This window comes from Argopecten irradians, chromosome 16 (assembly GCF_041381155.1).
Source record: "Argopecten irradians isolate NY chromosome 16, Ai_NY, whole genome shotgun sequence".
NCBI lineage: Eukaryota > Metazoa > Mollusca > Bivalvia > Pectinida > Pectinidae > Argopecten > Argopecten irradians.
The window spans coordinates 20,374,904-20,388,397 of NC_091149.1; the positions used below are offsets into that span (position 1 = coordinate 20,374,904).

General features: G+C 32.0%; 1 protein-coding gene across 38 annotated transcripts in view; it reads right to left on the reverse strand.

Moving 5' to 3' along the window:
• LOC138310664 (thioredoxin domain-containing protein 3 homolog) overlaps positions 1 to 13,494 on the reverse strand; it is a 48,878-nt gene that overhangs the window by 22,563 nt on the left and 12,821 nt on the right. For 35 of the 38 annotated variants that reach the window (XM_069251961.1, XM_069251962.1, XM_069251979.1 and 32 more), the window contains 15 exons: positions 11,588 to 11,659; positions 11,208 to 11,324; positions 10,776 to 10,851; positions 9,395 to 9,415; positions 7,997 to 8,062; positions 5,958 to 6,037; positions 5,022 to 5,114; positions 4,235 to 4,389; positions 3,750 to 3,824; positions 3,103 to 3,212; positions 2,569 to 2,713; positions 2,092 to 2,199; positions 1,464 to 1,612; positions 868 to 1,012; positions 383 to 490 (listed from right to left, as the gene is read on the reverse strand). In XM_069251961.1, coding sequence (XP_069108062.1) covers positions 383 to 490; positions 868 to 1,012; positions 1,464 to 1,612; positions 2,092 to 2,199; positions 2,569 to 2,713; positions 3,103 to 3,212; positions 3,750 to 3,824; positions 4,235 to 4,389; positions 5,022 to 5,114; positions 5,958 to 6,037; positions 7,997 to 8,062; positions 9,395 to 9,415; positions 10,776 to 10,851; positions 11,208 to 11,324; positions 11,588 to 11,659 — 1,520 coding nt within the window. The remainder of the gene's footprint in view (positions 1 to 382; positions 491 to 867; positions 1,013 to 1,463; positions 1,613 to 2,091; positions 2,200 to 2,568; positions 2,714 to 3,102; positions 3,213 to 3,749; positions 3,825 to 4,234; positions 4,390 to 5,021; positions 5,115 to 5,957; positions 6,038 to 7,996; positions 8,063 to 9,394; positions 9,416 to 10,775; positions 10,852 to 11,207; positions 11,325 to 11,587; positions 11,660 to 13,494) is intronic. The other 3 variants (XM_069251966.1, XM_069251960.1, XM_069251972.1) reach the window with 3 other exon arrangements.

Sequence of the window (13,494 nt, forward strand, 5' to 3'; positions counted from 1 at the left end):
TGTCATATATAGAATATTTCTCAAACTGGTAATACATATTGAATAAGTTACCTGACAGACAGGGAAATTTGAAAGGCAAACCCAGTATATAACAAAAATCTGTACAGCTAAAGTGCTTTTGATATGAGAACATTCTATTTTCAGAAAAAAATCATGCAAGTTTCGCAAATAAATAATGACATCACAACTGATATTTCCCATTAACTATATGTAATTGGCAAAAGATGGAATAAAGTGTTTGCTAGATAATTATGCTCTTCATCTAACAGTATTAAAAATTTCTTATATGATTATGCTATAACACATATCAAAATAAAAGTTGTATCTGTTGTCAGTGTATGGTTTTTTGTAAACTTATATATGATTTTGTGGTATTACTTACGACTCTGGACTTTCTTCTTTGGCTTTTTCTGGGTCTGTAGGACCAATGAGAGATCTCCATCCTTCTACAGCGTCCTCTCGTGAAAGCACCATAAACATTGTGGGACCACTGTATAACATACCAAAATTCATGTCTTGTTGACTGTTCTACAGCAATTCATTTGGCAATATCTGATCAACAGTTTGGTTTAATTGTGCATAGCGTAAGTTGGTTTCCAGTACAATTTACTGAAGAGCATGTTGTGAATTAATTTTCCAGAAACAATCATGCATTCATTATGAATTCTTAATTCAAATATCAAAGTATGCAAATTTCAATTTTATATTACGTATCCACAGAAAGGCTATTAAACTAAACTGATTGTTTGAAATGGAGAAAATCAAAATGAAATGAAAAATTAACTGAATTTTCTATGAAGAGAAATGATATTTTAAGAAATGAAAAAAATGAGCTAAATTAAAGGAGAAAATAAATATTGAGCTGACCTTGCCATATGTTCAACAAGGTCATTATAATAATCTTTGTCTTTATGATCTGAATAAAACTCTTCAGCAATTTCCCTTGATAATTGTGTTTCTTTTCTGGCAGCAATTTTGAACCCTGCGTCGTGTACTTTTTCAATAATTTCATCTGAAACACAAACATTACACAAGTTAAAACAGCAATGAAATATTATTTGACGATAAAGTTCATTCATTTTTGTTGGTCCTCACAAAACTGAACCTGAATGCTCAGTTGGCTCAAAGTTTTGTTGTAGCTTCTCCGATTTTTAGAGAACCAGATATAATTGTCTCATATATCGTAACAATTAGAAATGTACATTAATGACTAACTTATACAATACAAACCTTCCCCTCACCCCCCTTAGTGCCTCTTATTGCAGACTATGGCAACCAAATGTTCCTCCATTACTTTCTTTCGCAGCTATTGAATTTCACGATTTTCATTTCAAAATAACTTTGTGAAGATTAAAATTTGCCAATTGAAAAATTGAATGGAAATTCCTATCAATAAATATGATGCAGATTATGCAACATAATTTCACAATCAATTGACATTGACAGGTCTTATATAGGCCTACCTTTTGTTCCTAAAGCATCTGGTTTGATAACTGCCATTGTTTGTTGCATTGGGAAGAAAAAGTCAAGTTCTTTTTGTGCTGCGGCTTCCGAGTCGGACCCGTGGAATTGGTTAATCACTACATCCTCTACTGCAAATTTGGCTCTTAAACTGGAACGGACAGACACGAGTATAGTTTAAACAAAGGATGTATACAGGTAAGTTGTAAATACAAATAACAATAACAGTAGCTAATATTAAAACTTATGTATATTTCTTGTTCTGTGAATGAATGGTATATTATGTAACTCGTATGTGAAATAAGTTTTTTTTTAAATTTCATTGTTAGGATTTATTCACTGCTCACAGCAACGGTATTTTGTTTCAATCACCCGCTTCAAAATATTTGAATTTTTGAGATAACCTTAAAATAGAGTTACGTTTTCGCATAACAGTGGGTGATGTTCCTGAGTTAAGTCCCTTGCAACAATGAATTATGCCCCTTGTAATAGTGAGTTATGCCCCTTTATATTAACTCTCGAGGTTGCTTCATGTTCATTGCACAAGTTGTGTTTCTTGCAATTTTGGGTAATGTCCCTTATAAAAAAGTGAGTTATGTCCCCCTGCCCTTTTATGGTAACTCTTCTTACCTATCTGGGGCCTCTTCCTTGGCTTTATCAAGTTCTTTTGGCCCTAACATACTTCTCCACCCTTCAACAGCATCTTCTCTTGCTAGACCAAGCGCCATTAGAGGACCACTGTAATGCAATACAATATCCATACCTTACCACACAATATAAAAATGGTTTGTTAAATGATATTGCAGAAACTCCTATTATAATGGTAGATTGAATAGTGCAAAGACAACAATGAATTTGACAAAACATGTTTACATTCAATTTGGTCTGTAGGGTTACATAGCAATGTGTAATCAGCTATCAATGTACAATTTGTGATAACTCAAACAGCTGTACAACCTATACTGCATAAAATAAAATTTTCGTTGTGTACAAATGTTTTATATACAAATATATAAACAATAAATTTTGATTGATACTAAGCTCAAAATCACAAAATAAACTATCCACAAATATTTTGTGTTATACATGTGCAATAAATGAGTTTACCTAGACATGCGTGTCGTGAGTTCGTCGAAGTACTCCTGGCCTTCGTGTTCCTTATAGAAGTCCTGTGCCATCTCCTTGGTTAATGACATTTCCTTCTGTAACGCGACCTTGAATCCGGCCTCGTGAATCATTTGTAGCACCTCATCTGTATAACACAAAAAACGGCCAGTTTTAGAAAGGTAAAATTTCACGTTTCACAGGGGGAATTTATTAGTTTAATGTCATATTAAAAGCCATGGTCATGGAAGGACGAGCCAGGTTTGTAAGTGGAGTACCTGGAGAAAAACCACCGACCAATGGTCAGTATCAGGCATCTGCCCTGCATAGGATTCGAACTCGTGACCCAGAGGTGAATGGCTTGTGGTAAAATGTCGAGACATCTTAACCACTCGGCCACCACATACCGGTAGATTCATAATTGTGAACAAATTATATAGAATACTCTTATTCTTTAGTATGTCTATAAATTCTTGAATATTTTGCAGTTTAGACTCCGACAGATCTCAGTGATTCAAATCTACAGTGACTTCTTACCTTTGTGGTGTTTGAAGGCGTCAGGTCTGATCAAGGCTAGTGTTCTCTGTAGTTTTGGCTTTCCTTCAGCAACAGGTATGGCATAGTCAGGGAAGAAGAATGCTAGTTCTCTGTAGAAAAAAAAGATGATATTTTGTCAATATGATGACTCAAAACAAAAAAAACAAAAAAAGAGAGAGAGAGAATTTAGAGGGACTGATTGATTAGTAATTCACATACCAGGTTATACCTAATAAAGTTGTGAGGGACTATCGTTTCTATTGGTGATGGAAAAAGTCAAAAGATGATATCCCGCGCTAATGTCATTTCAGTAGGACGATTACAAATAGTTAATTGTTCCATCATCACTGGAGATACTAGTCCTGCACAAGTGAATTATTCCCATTAGATGGAGGGCATACTATAGCCTGTTTTACATCATTTATAAGTATTGTTTGAGGACTTTGGTCACCTGAGACCAAATATTCTACTCGGAAAAATTTATACATGTAGCATCAAGTGGAAACATTAATCATCAATCAAATTGTAATTTAAAACCACCATTTTTACCCTAATACAATGTGTTTATAATTTTATTGTTATAGCATACCAATATTCTAAAAGTATATGAATTTCTATAAATGATGCTAAGCCAACGTTAGTATTACCTCATGGCTTGGTCCTCAGAACTACTGCCGTGTAGGGCGTTCATGTATGTCTGGTTGCCATGTTTGGCCCTCAAGCTGTAATATTAATACACAGATATTTTCATTAACAAAAACTCAAAACAAACATTTTATTATTTTTTTCCCAAGAATTGAAAACAAAATTTTATTGAAATTTTTAGGGAAAATAGCATGTTTTTTCATAATTTTAACCCAAAATATTTGCACAATAAAACACATTCCATTATAAAACTAATTCAAATCAGCTAATTCAGCAGGACAATCATATTCTTTATTCTATGCGTAATGACTTTTTACAGCAGTTTTATTTGGTAATAAAAGTTCTCTTTTACTTATGACTGAATTTTATGTTTTGCTAATTCTAACCCTCTGCCATTTAGTACACAAACCTTTATTGCACCTGAATAACTTGGTATACAGGAAACCTAAACATATCAAATTCAACACTGTTGTTATGGTAACTTCACCTTTCTGGTTGTTTTTCCTTAGCCTCCTCTACAGATGTAGGTCCTATAAGATCTCGGAATTCGTTGATGATATTTTCGCCTGTTCGGCCCTTTGTGAGTACCAGTATATGTGATGGGCCACTTGTCATGAATGCAATCAGATCCTTGTAGAAGTCCTAAAAAGGGAGATAATCCAATGTCATTCATATTCGCTTAGAGCAGTACAGCTATAGTTGAATTACAAGTATTAATTAGTTTCCTGTGATGTAGATATTAATTAATATTAGTATACATTAACGCTAATTAGGCTCAAAATGGTATATACATATATATTAAACTACATGTGTTTTAACTAAATACTCACAAATATATATCCTTCAGTATAACCCAACACCTTTTGTTAATCAAGGGCCATAACTCCTATAATGCCTCTCCCCCTATCCTTTGAAACCATGGCAACCAAATGTTCCTTCGTTATATTTCCATGATAATGAAGCATATTATGTGTCAAATCATAGACATCCATATTTTACAACAATTGACCAAGTTTGCACAAAATTGCTCCAAAAGCTAATGAGTTATTGACCATTTTACGAAACCTGTACATCGTGACCTGGTTACCATGGTAACCAAACTTTTGGCAAACTAAAACCTGGATACACATCTATACATGGTGCCAAATATTGCTGTGAAGTTTTATTGAAAATGATGTAGTAGTTTAGGAGGAATTGTCCAGACAATTTTTTTTCTATGGAACTTTGTTGCAGGTTTGTGTGACAGAGATGCAGTTGTCATGGTAATCACAAACCTCGTCCTGGAGATGAGTGTACATATTTGACGCTTCCTCCTCTGTCATTGTTCGTTCTTCATCTTTGAGAATCTCAATACCCTTAGCCCTGATCTATGAAACAAAATAATGAAACAACGTTATTATACAAATGGGATAAAAAGAGTCTTTCAAGAATATATGAATAATTTAAAAACAAATGACTTAATTATATTGACTATTGTGTATCTTAATATATATATGTATTGAATTCTGATTGAAATCTTTTTGTATTTTTAGGATGATCGGGTTGTGTAGTTGTTAAGCCATTCGCCTTTCCCCTAGCCAGTTTGGGCTAGAGTCCAAGCACAGACGTGAAAGGTCAGGGGTTACCTGCCCGATCACATGGGTTTTCTCCCACACTAAGACCCCTCTCACACTTACATCCGCGCAATAGAAAACGATTTGCATAAGTTGTATACATTGTTTCGTAATCGATGTAAAACAAAAAAAGTTTATTTAAGCATTGATGTTACTATTTGTTAACTTCATAGGGGTATGAAAGAAATTTTGTTTGCAAACTGTGTGAATCTGATTAGCGGATTCTCACAAAAGTTTGCAAAACAAAATTTATTTCATAACCCTATGAAGTTAAAAAATAGTTCCATAAATGCTTTTAATTAATTTTTCAGACTACCTGATACCATAATGTATATTTAAACATACGTTTCTTTTGATTTTCCAATGGATTATTTTTCTAAATCAATACGCAACGTTAATCTCTCTATTCTGACTTCATTATTACGTTGAATTTTTGAGCCATTCTCAGATTTTTTCTTCATGATTCATTGGATTTAGTATGAAAACAAATCAAAATTAATTATTTGAGCCATTCTCAGATTTTTTCTTCATGATTCATTGGATTTAGTATGAAAACAAATCAAAATTAATTATTTTATTATCAAAGAACCAAATTACCTCCTCCAGGATTTCGTCCACTTTGCCGGCTTGTACTGCATCAGGTTTAATGACAGCCACTGTGACCTCTTTCTTTGATTCTGTTGAAGGTCAAAAGTTCAAGGTCAAATTGAAAATCAAATTCATAACTACCCTTTTAGGGTTTAATAAACAACATTTTGTGTATGTTTTTTTTTCACTTCATTTTTCTTTCATGTGCTTGGTGTGCTAGCAACAAAATTTCCTAAAATGCTGAGAAAAGTTTGATTGAACTTTGTATAATATAGCTGTATAAGCCTAACTTGCATGCATTTATTATAAAAATCTACATGACTATAAAAACCAGTAACATTGAATACAATGTTAACACAGAACAATCTACAAACAAACATTTCTTAAGAATTCAATATGAATCAATCTACAGCTTAAATGATAATGACACAGTGCAGATATAACTAAACTAAAATCGTGTGATAAAGAAATATGTCGATTTTGAGATCCCAAAATGATGTAGGTGAATTATTACGATTTACCATCAATAAGTTCCACCTTTCAGTGATTGTTATGACATATTTAGACTGGTTTTTGTGATATAACAATTAATGGCAGGAAGGACTAATTGACCCACATCATTTTGGAGTCCAAAAACCACCATATTGATCAAGTGTAGAGGTCACTATATGTACAATAGATCATGCTTGTGTACTCCAGGATTCAAATATGCAGATTATCATGTGCATAAAGATTTTATAGGAAATAAACATTGGAAAACTACAGCTTCGTGGTGAACAGTACATTCAGAGAATTCAATCACTGACTTTCCAATACAACAGCAAACATTATGTTGCTGATTTATGCTAATGTATTTGATTACTACAATATGGATAATTCAATCGTTACCATGATATTCATGCAAAACATTCATGAAAGAGAAAAGAATGTAGCAACATGTGTGGAATCCATTGTAAGTTAAAACAAATACACAAACTTACTCATCCACCCCTGAAGACATACGTAGACTCTTCTAAATCAGGCACTAGACCAGTCCATTACGAAACTTCAGAGGTGAATGAATAAATTTAATATCAAACCTTGATTTAGGTACCCGTCTTCAGTGAATTATTTTTAAATGTTGATTTTTTGTTATGTTTTCATTGTCTATCTACATTTTGTAATTAATTTAATTATTCTGAGACACAAATTAATCTAAATTTTTCATAGGTTAAACATTTTCATTTCAGATTATTCTCCATTAGCTACAACACTGACAAGACATTAGTAAATCGGAGAACCTGGTAACCATGCCAACATATTCTGGTTATCACATACACTAAGACAAGTCCACTTTGGCCCAGTTTTTATTCTCCACATGAATAAACATCCTGTGTTGTACAAGTTACTGTAGGAGCTTTCACCAATACCAAATATATATAGTACACTAGTACAGTCAAACCTGCAGGTCTTAATGAAGACCACCCAAGGCACAAAGAAAAAATGGTCTTTATAGGGTATTCATATAAGTTGTGCTGAAATTGACCATTATGAACCCCGAGAAAGTAAGAGGTGGTCAATTAGGCAGGTTTTACTGAAATTCTAAATAAAGTTACAAATATATATATATATATCTTTCTCAGAATAATTTCCCACCCATAAATAGGTACAAAATAAGTAATGATGATCGCTCATTACATTGTATTGTAGATTAAATAGCTTACATATTTGGTTTTAAGACAAAGCATGTAACTTATACAATCCAGGAAAAATACAACAAATGAACTATTTGGAGAATGAAAACTGCGCACAAATACCAAAGAACCTTTCTTAATTAACAAACTGACTTGACTAAGATTTTAACATTTAAAACAGTCACAATGGATTAAACATCTATACAGAATATATGATCAATTTTAAGTTGGTCACTTGTTAACTAGTGTGATATAAAGCACAGCTATGTCTGACTATAGAATACTACAGACACGAGGGAAGGTTACAGAGGACAACACAGAGAATTATACATCTATACAGTAGTACACGTTTATAAAGCAAAACCATAGTGAAACCTTGTGATCGGTCATTTTCGTCCCCAAAATTGACGAGTTCACCCTTAAATCTCATTTGTTTTCCGTCTGAAATAAATAGTGTAAAGTTGGAAAATTAAGTTGGATTGAAATTGTTAGAAAATCTATAGGGCAAGCCTGTGAAAAGCTTCCAAAGAGCAAAGGTTATTAAAGTTTTAGTACAGATGTAAGGGGAGATAATCTTGAAATGTCAAGATCAAGAGTGAGTAGAAGAATTGGTAGACAGATTAAAGATCTAGATGTTCAGTAGGAAAATTGTATTAGAGACCTTGACAGGAAAGATAAAGAAAAAGAAGAAGGAGGAGGACAAAGAAGGACAAAGAAGAAGAAGAGGAAGGAAGAAGAAGAAAGAAGGAAAAAGAAGAAAGAAGAAAGACAAAAGAAGAAGGGAAGAAAAAAAGGAGAAAGAAGAAGAAATAAAGAAAGAAGAAAAAGACAAAGAAGAAGAAAGAAGGAAGAAGAAAGGAAAATAAGATGGGGAAAAAGAAGAACAAGAAGAACAAGAAGAAGAAGAAAAAAAAAGAAGGAAGAAGTAAAAGGAAAGAAGAATAAGAAGAAGGGAAGAGGAAAAAAATGAAGAAGAGGAACAGGAAACATTCTATTGGATAAATATTTTATCAGATTAAATTGAAAATTGTTAATGAAATATCTTCACTTCCTAATGAGTATACTATACTCTCCACAGTATTAAGTCAAATATTAAGTATTAAAGTATTTACATCAATGTAAAGCTTAGATCAATGATCAGCAGAGCTTAAGCAACTAAAAGACATCATACAATTAAATTTTGTCAAGAAAAACTTTTTTGTTAATGTTTGAAGCATTAAATGGTAAAATTTCAAACTATATCATGAAAAATGATATGAAGTAATTAATTACAACTATCAGAGAATCATCTAAATTATAGAGCAGGCATGTAATTAAATGTTAAACACATGCAATGAAAAGAAAAATAGTATAGTTCTTCAGATTGATGCCATATAATTAAATCATTGCATTTTTGGTGAAATTTTTGAAGAAGAAATTTTGATAGCTATTTTATAGTTATATATATTCGCATCAAAATTGATTACCGAGAAATGTCCACAAGTAGTGCAGATACATTCCAAGAAGAATTTTAAAATTAAAATGTACTATCTCACAATAAATTCCAGGTACTTAATATTCGTGGCTCAAGTTTCTAAAGTCACTTTCATGTAATTATATATATAATAAAACTTTTTAGATCATTAGCTGGATTGCCTTTGAATTTTAAGCAGACATTTCAAGGTTCTAAAACCTTGTAATAACTCATTCAATATCACATCAAACTCTGCAATATTAATCAATATAACCAAGCATGCTGACACAACACTGGCCAAAAGTGCCCATACAATCTACCTTTCTTACTGGCAGGACGACCTGAGAGGAAAAAACATTCTAATCTAGAGCAGATACTACAGAGTTTATGCCAAAACTATAATCCGCAATAGTATCAACGTCATATTTCACCAAGGATTAGGACAGCAGCAATTATTATACAACAGTCTTCTGATTAAAAAGATAGATGGGGATTCAAATAAATCATACAATCGTTAAAACTGATTGTTTAAATATCCCCAAACTTCTCTGAATTAAGGAAAAGCCGAAATGAAATTCATATGTACTGACTTTCAACCTTTTTGAAAATGAAAGATGAATCAGGAAATAAAATCATAAAAGCTTCCAATTCAATTTTGGCATATATCAAATTGCTTTAAAGATACTTTCATGTTAAATATTTTGTATAAGTTATGCTGTCCATTACTCATCAGTAAGATATAAACATTGTTCTAAGTTCTATGTTAGCTCTATAAGCTGTTACTAATGTGAAAGGCAAGTGGATGGAAAAGTTACAATTATAAGAAATACTGGATGAAAGTTACAATACAAGTTATAACAAATATTAGAATATGAGAGCAACAACTTTTGACTTTAACATTTACAATAAACAATGAGATAAAAAGAGTGCACGGTTCGTCTTTGTTCCAAAGCACCATGTAATTATAGAATGATATGCAGCTAATATAATTCAAATGCTGAAAACAATGGACTAATCCTCTACAATATCTACAAAATTGGTTTTGTCTGAATTCCTTTATTGGCCGCAATATGACAACATGAAACTCTGAATACTGTAAGTCAGCCTTTTAATACTTGTAGATTATAGAAGTATAAGTTTCAATAAAAAGATTTTAACATAGTGATAACCATCTAGTCAATAAGAGGAACATAAATCCTTCAAACAATATTTATTGACTAGATGACAGAAAGTATTCACATATATATTTGATGAATTATGATAAATTGTAACAGTCATTTGATTATTAAAATAGGCAAAAAGGAAGAACAGATATGGAACAAAATGATGATTGGGTAGGTGAAGTTTGAGGACAGTGAATATAGAGTTTGAGGACACGAAACTAAGGAGTTTGAGGAGTGAATATGGAGTTTGAGGACAGTGAATTTGGAATTTGAGGACAGCGAACATGGAGTTTGAGGACATGGAACTATGGAGTTTGAGGACATGGAACTATGGAGTTTGAGGACAGTGAATATGGAGTTGAGGACAGTGAACATGGAGTTTGAGGACATGGAACTATGGAGTTTGAGGACAGCGAATATTGAATTTAAGGACAGTGAATATGGTGTTTTAGGGCATTAAACTTTTAGTTTGAGGTCCATGAATATGGAGTTTGAGGACATGGAACTATGAAACAGCTGATCTGGTACAGTTACTGACCTTCCTCAGCTTCCTCTTCATCCTCCTCCATGTCGTTGTCCATTGTATCCACCATCGAGATATAGGGATCTTTGATCTATACAAAATATCAGGTTTATATTACAAGGAGATTACCAGTGAAAGCATGTTACATAAACCACATTGATAGAAACTACATAAGTTATATACTTAATTTATTTAAATCATTAGAGTTACCTGCCCTTGTGGGTAGATATCAATTGTGATGCCATAAAGCAAAGTTATATAATTTCCTCTAAAACATATTATTTTACCTTCGCATACACATGATGCACAAACAAAAACTATCCGCAATGGTAGATAACTCTGTAACATGCAAATATAGAGAGTAACATTCGAGATTATGTCAGTTTAAACAAAAATATTGATACATAAATTATGGATTTTAATTAGAATATGTAATTGGTGACATACCTCTTTTCTCTCTGCTGAGCCATCAATGACCTTGTGTTCTTGTTGGAGCTGTTCTGTGACTGTTCTCATTACCTGTGGAGAGTTAGCTCCCCTGATCACCGCCACTAATACTCCAGTCTGTATAATCAGATAATTATAGGGATTAAAATAATTTTCAAAATTTTTAATATACTTCAAACAATAAAGTTTACTTTCAATCAATGTTTTTTACACATATGGAATTATGAAGGACCAAAAATCAAGCATGCTCAATATAAAACCAAATACAAAGTTAATGCCCAATTTTACCGCATAATGTCCAACCCTGATGTGTTTTTGATCTGTTTTGATATTCATACATGATGCCAATAAAATATCATGTTATGCCTTTAAAACCTTACCGCGTAGAACAGGAAACACGGTTCACATCGTCCACGGTACTTCTCTAGGGCATCTATTGTGTCCGCTTTGGCCTAGTGTACACAGACAAATACACGTGAACAATACTGTAACAGCTTCTACCTATCTCTTATCTATAGATATATCTATGATATATTTGTCGTATATCATTTATTTGAGAGCTATGTTAAACACTTTTCAGATAAATCTTTGGAAAACTAATTTTCTTGTTTTTGGCGATTACTGCTTTAAACTTATATAATATTATAAATATATACAGAGTATCATTTTTTTTTTTTTAAACATTTTCATATATTGATCCATCTTAATTTTACTAAAGATTTTTTCCATGTCATTATTATCAAGTTTTGTTTAAAATTTCAATAATTATTTCTAATTGATGCTTTTTTTTTTTTTTTAAAAACCAGCTGAAAGAAAAATAATGTAACATGCTTGGAAATGTATATCACATGCAGAAAATATTCAAAAACACATGCACATGCAAGAAAAAAGAATTGTTAGAATGAGTATAACATGCTGTAAAATATGGCTAGATTGTATCCAAAATATAAAAGTTTATAACTTAAAAGTTACCATTTGAAATTGTTTGATTTGAATAAATATTGTCAAATCTGATTCAGGGCTAGAAATCCAAGTAATGAAAGTACTGCAAAGTACCTACTTATTTAAAATCAAAGTACTGAAGTACTGAACTAACAATTTTAATATTATTTCCTCATGCACAGTTATCTTCTTTTATGAGCAGTTGTTGATGCACTATTATGTCAATCAATCGTGTAAAATATCAATAACTATCTAGCAAATAGCATAAAATCAATACATGCCTCTACCTGTAATTTCAATAATTCATCCAAAATTTTTCTTAGAGATTAGAAAAAAATGCTGAATCTTATAGCATGTTCTCATGTATTCAGCTTGGCATTAATGAAATACTTGTCTATTGGGCTGAAATATTAACAAGTGAAATTGGTTTACTAAATTAATGAAAATTATAAAGAAAAAGATGTTTCATAACTTGTTATAATTAAGTATAGTTTCAATATCAGTATGAAATTTGTTCAAATGAAAGTACACCATTTAAGCTGATCATAGTCTTATGTATTTATAAATTCAATGGTTCAACCTATATATATTTGAGAGAAGACATATAGGACAGATATATACATAGTGCTGTAACTGAACAACAGTGATTCTACAAAAGACAACAAGAGCGATACAAATACTACGATGGATAACGATAGTTACAGAGGCGAAAGATAGCCAAGGAATACTTTGACGAGAGACCAAGAGTAATTGTTGACGATACAGTGCTACACATGTGTAGGTGAAGTTAATACTGTAGGTGACAACGATATCACTTTACTATTATTAATAATCCATTTATTGCTTCAAAGTAAAAGAGGACATATATCTTATATGAAGATTGAAAAAATATGGTGTTTTATCATGGTAAATGGTTGCAAATTATAACCTTTCAATCAATTCTCCAAAAAACTAAGTTGCATGAACCATCAGGCACTTGTTTAAGGTTCCATATCCCAATGAATTCATAGTTTTAATAGACAACTGATGTCATCAAAGATGTAAAATGACAAAGTTAAAGCCAGAGTTAATATACTGCCAAAACTTGCATAACGGTTACACTTTTTTGGCTAAAAATTAAGGTTGCATTTTGGGATGCGAAAACTACAGTATAGAAAATTGCAATTTTACCAGTAGTGAACGCACATTTTTGATAGACTAAATACTAAAATTTTCAATTTAAAAAGGTTTGAAATATGGAAACTTTTGTCCTTCAACTTTTGTCTTCATTTATGGCATTTCATTCAATGATATATTGGAGCTACAAAATTGAACCCCAACTTAGCATCATGGATATGATTGCTAC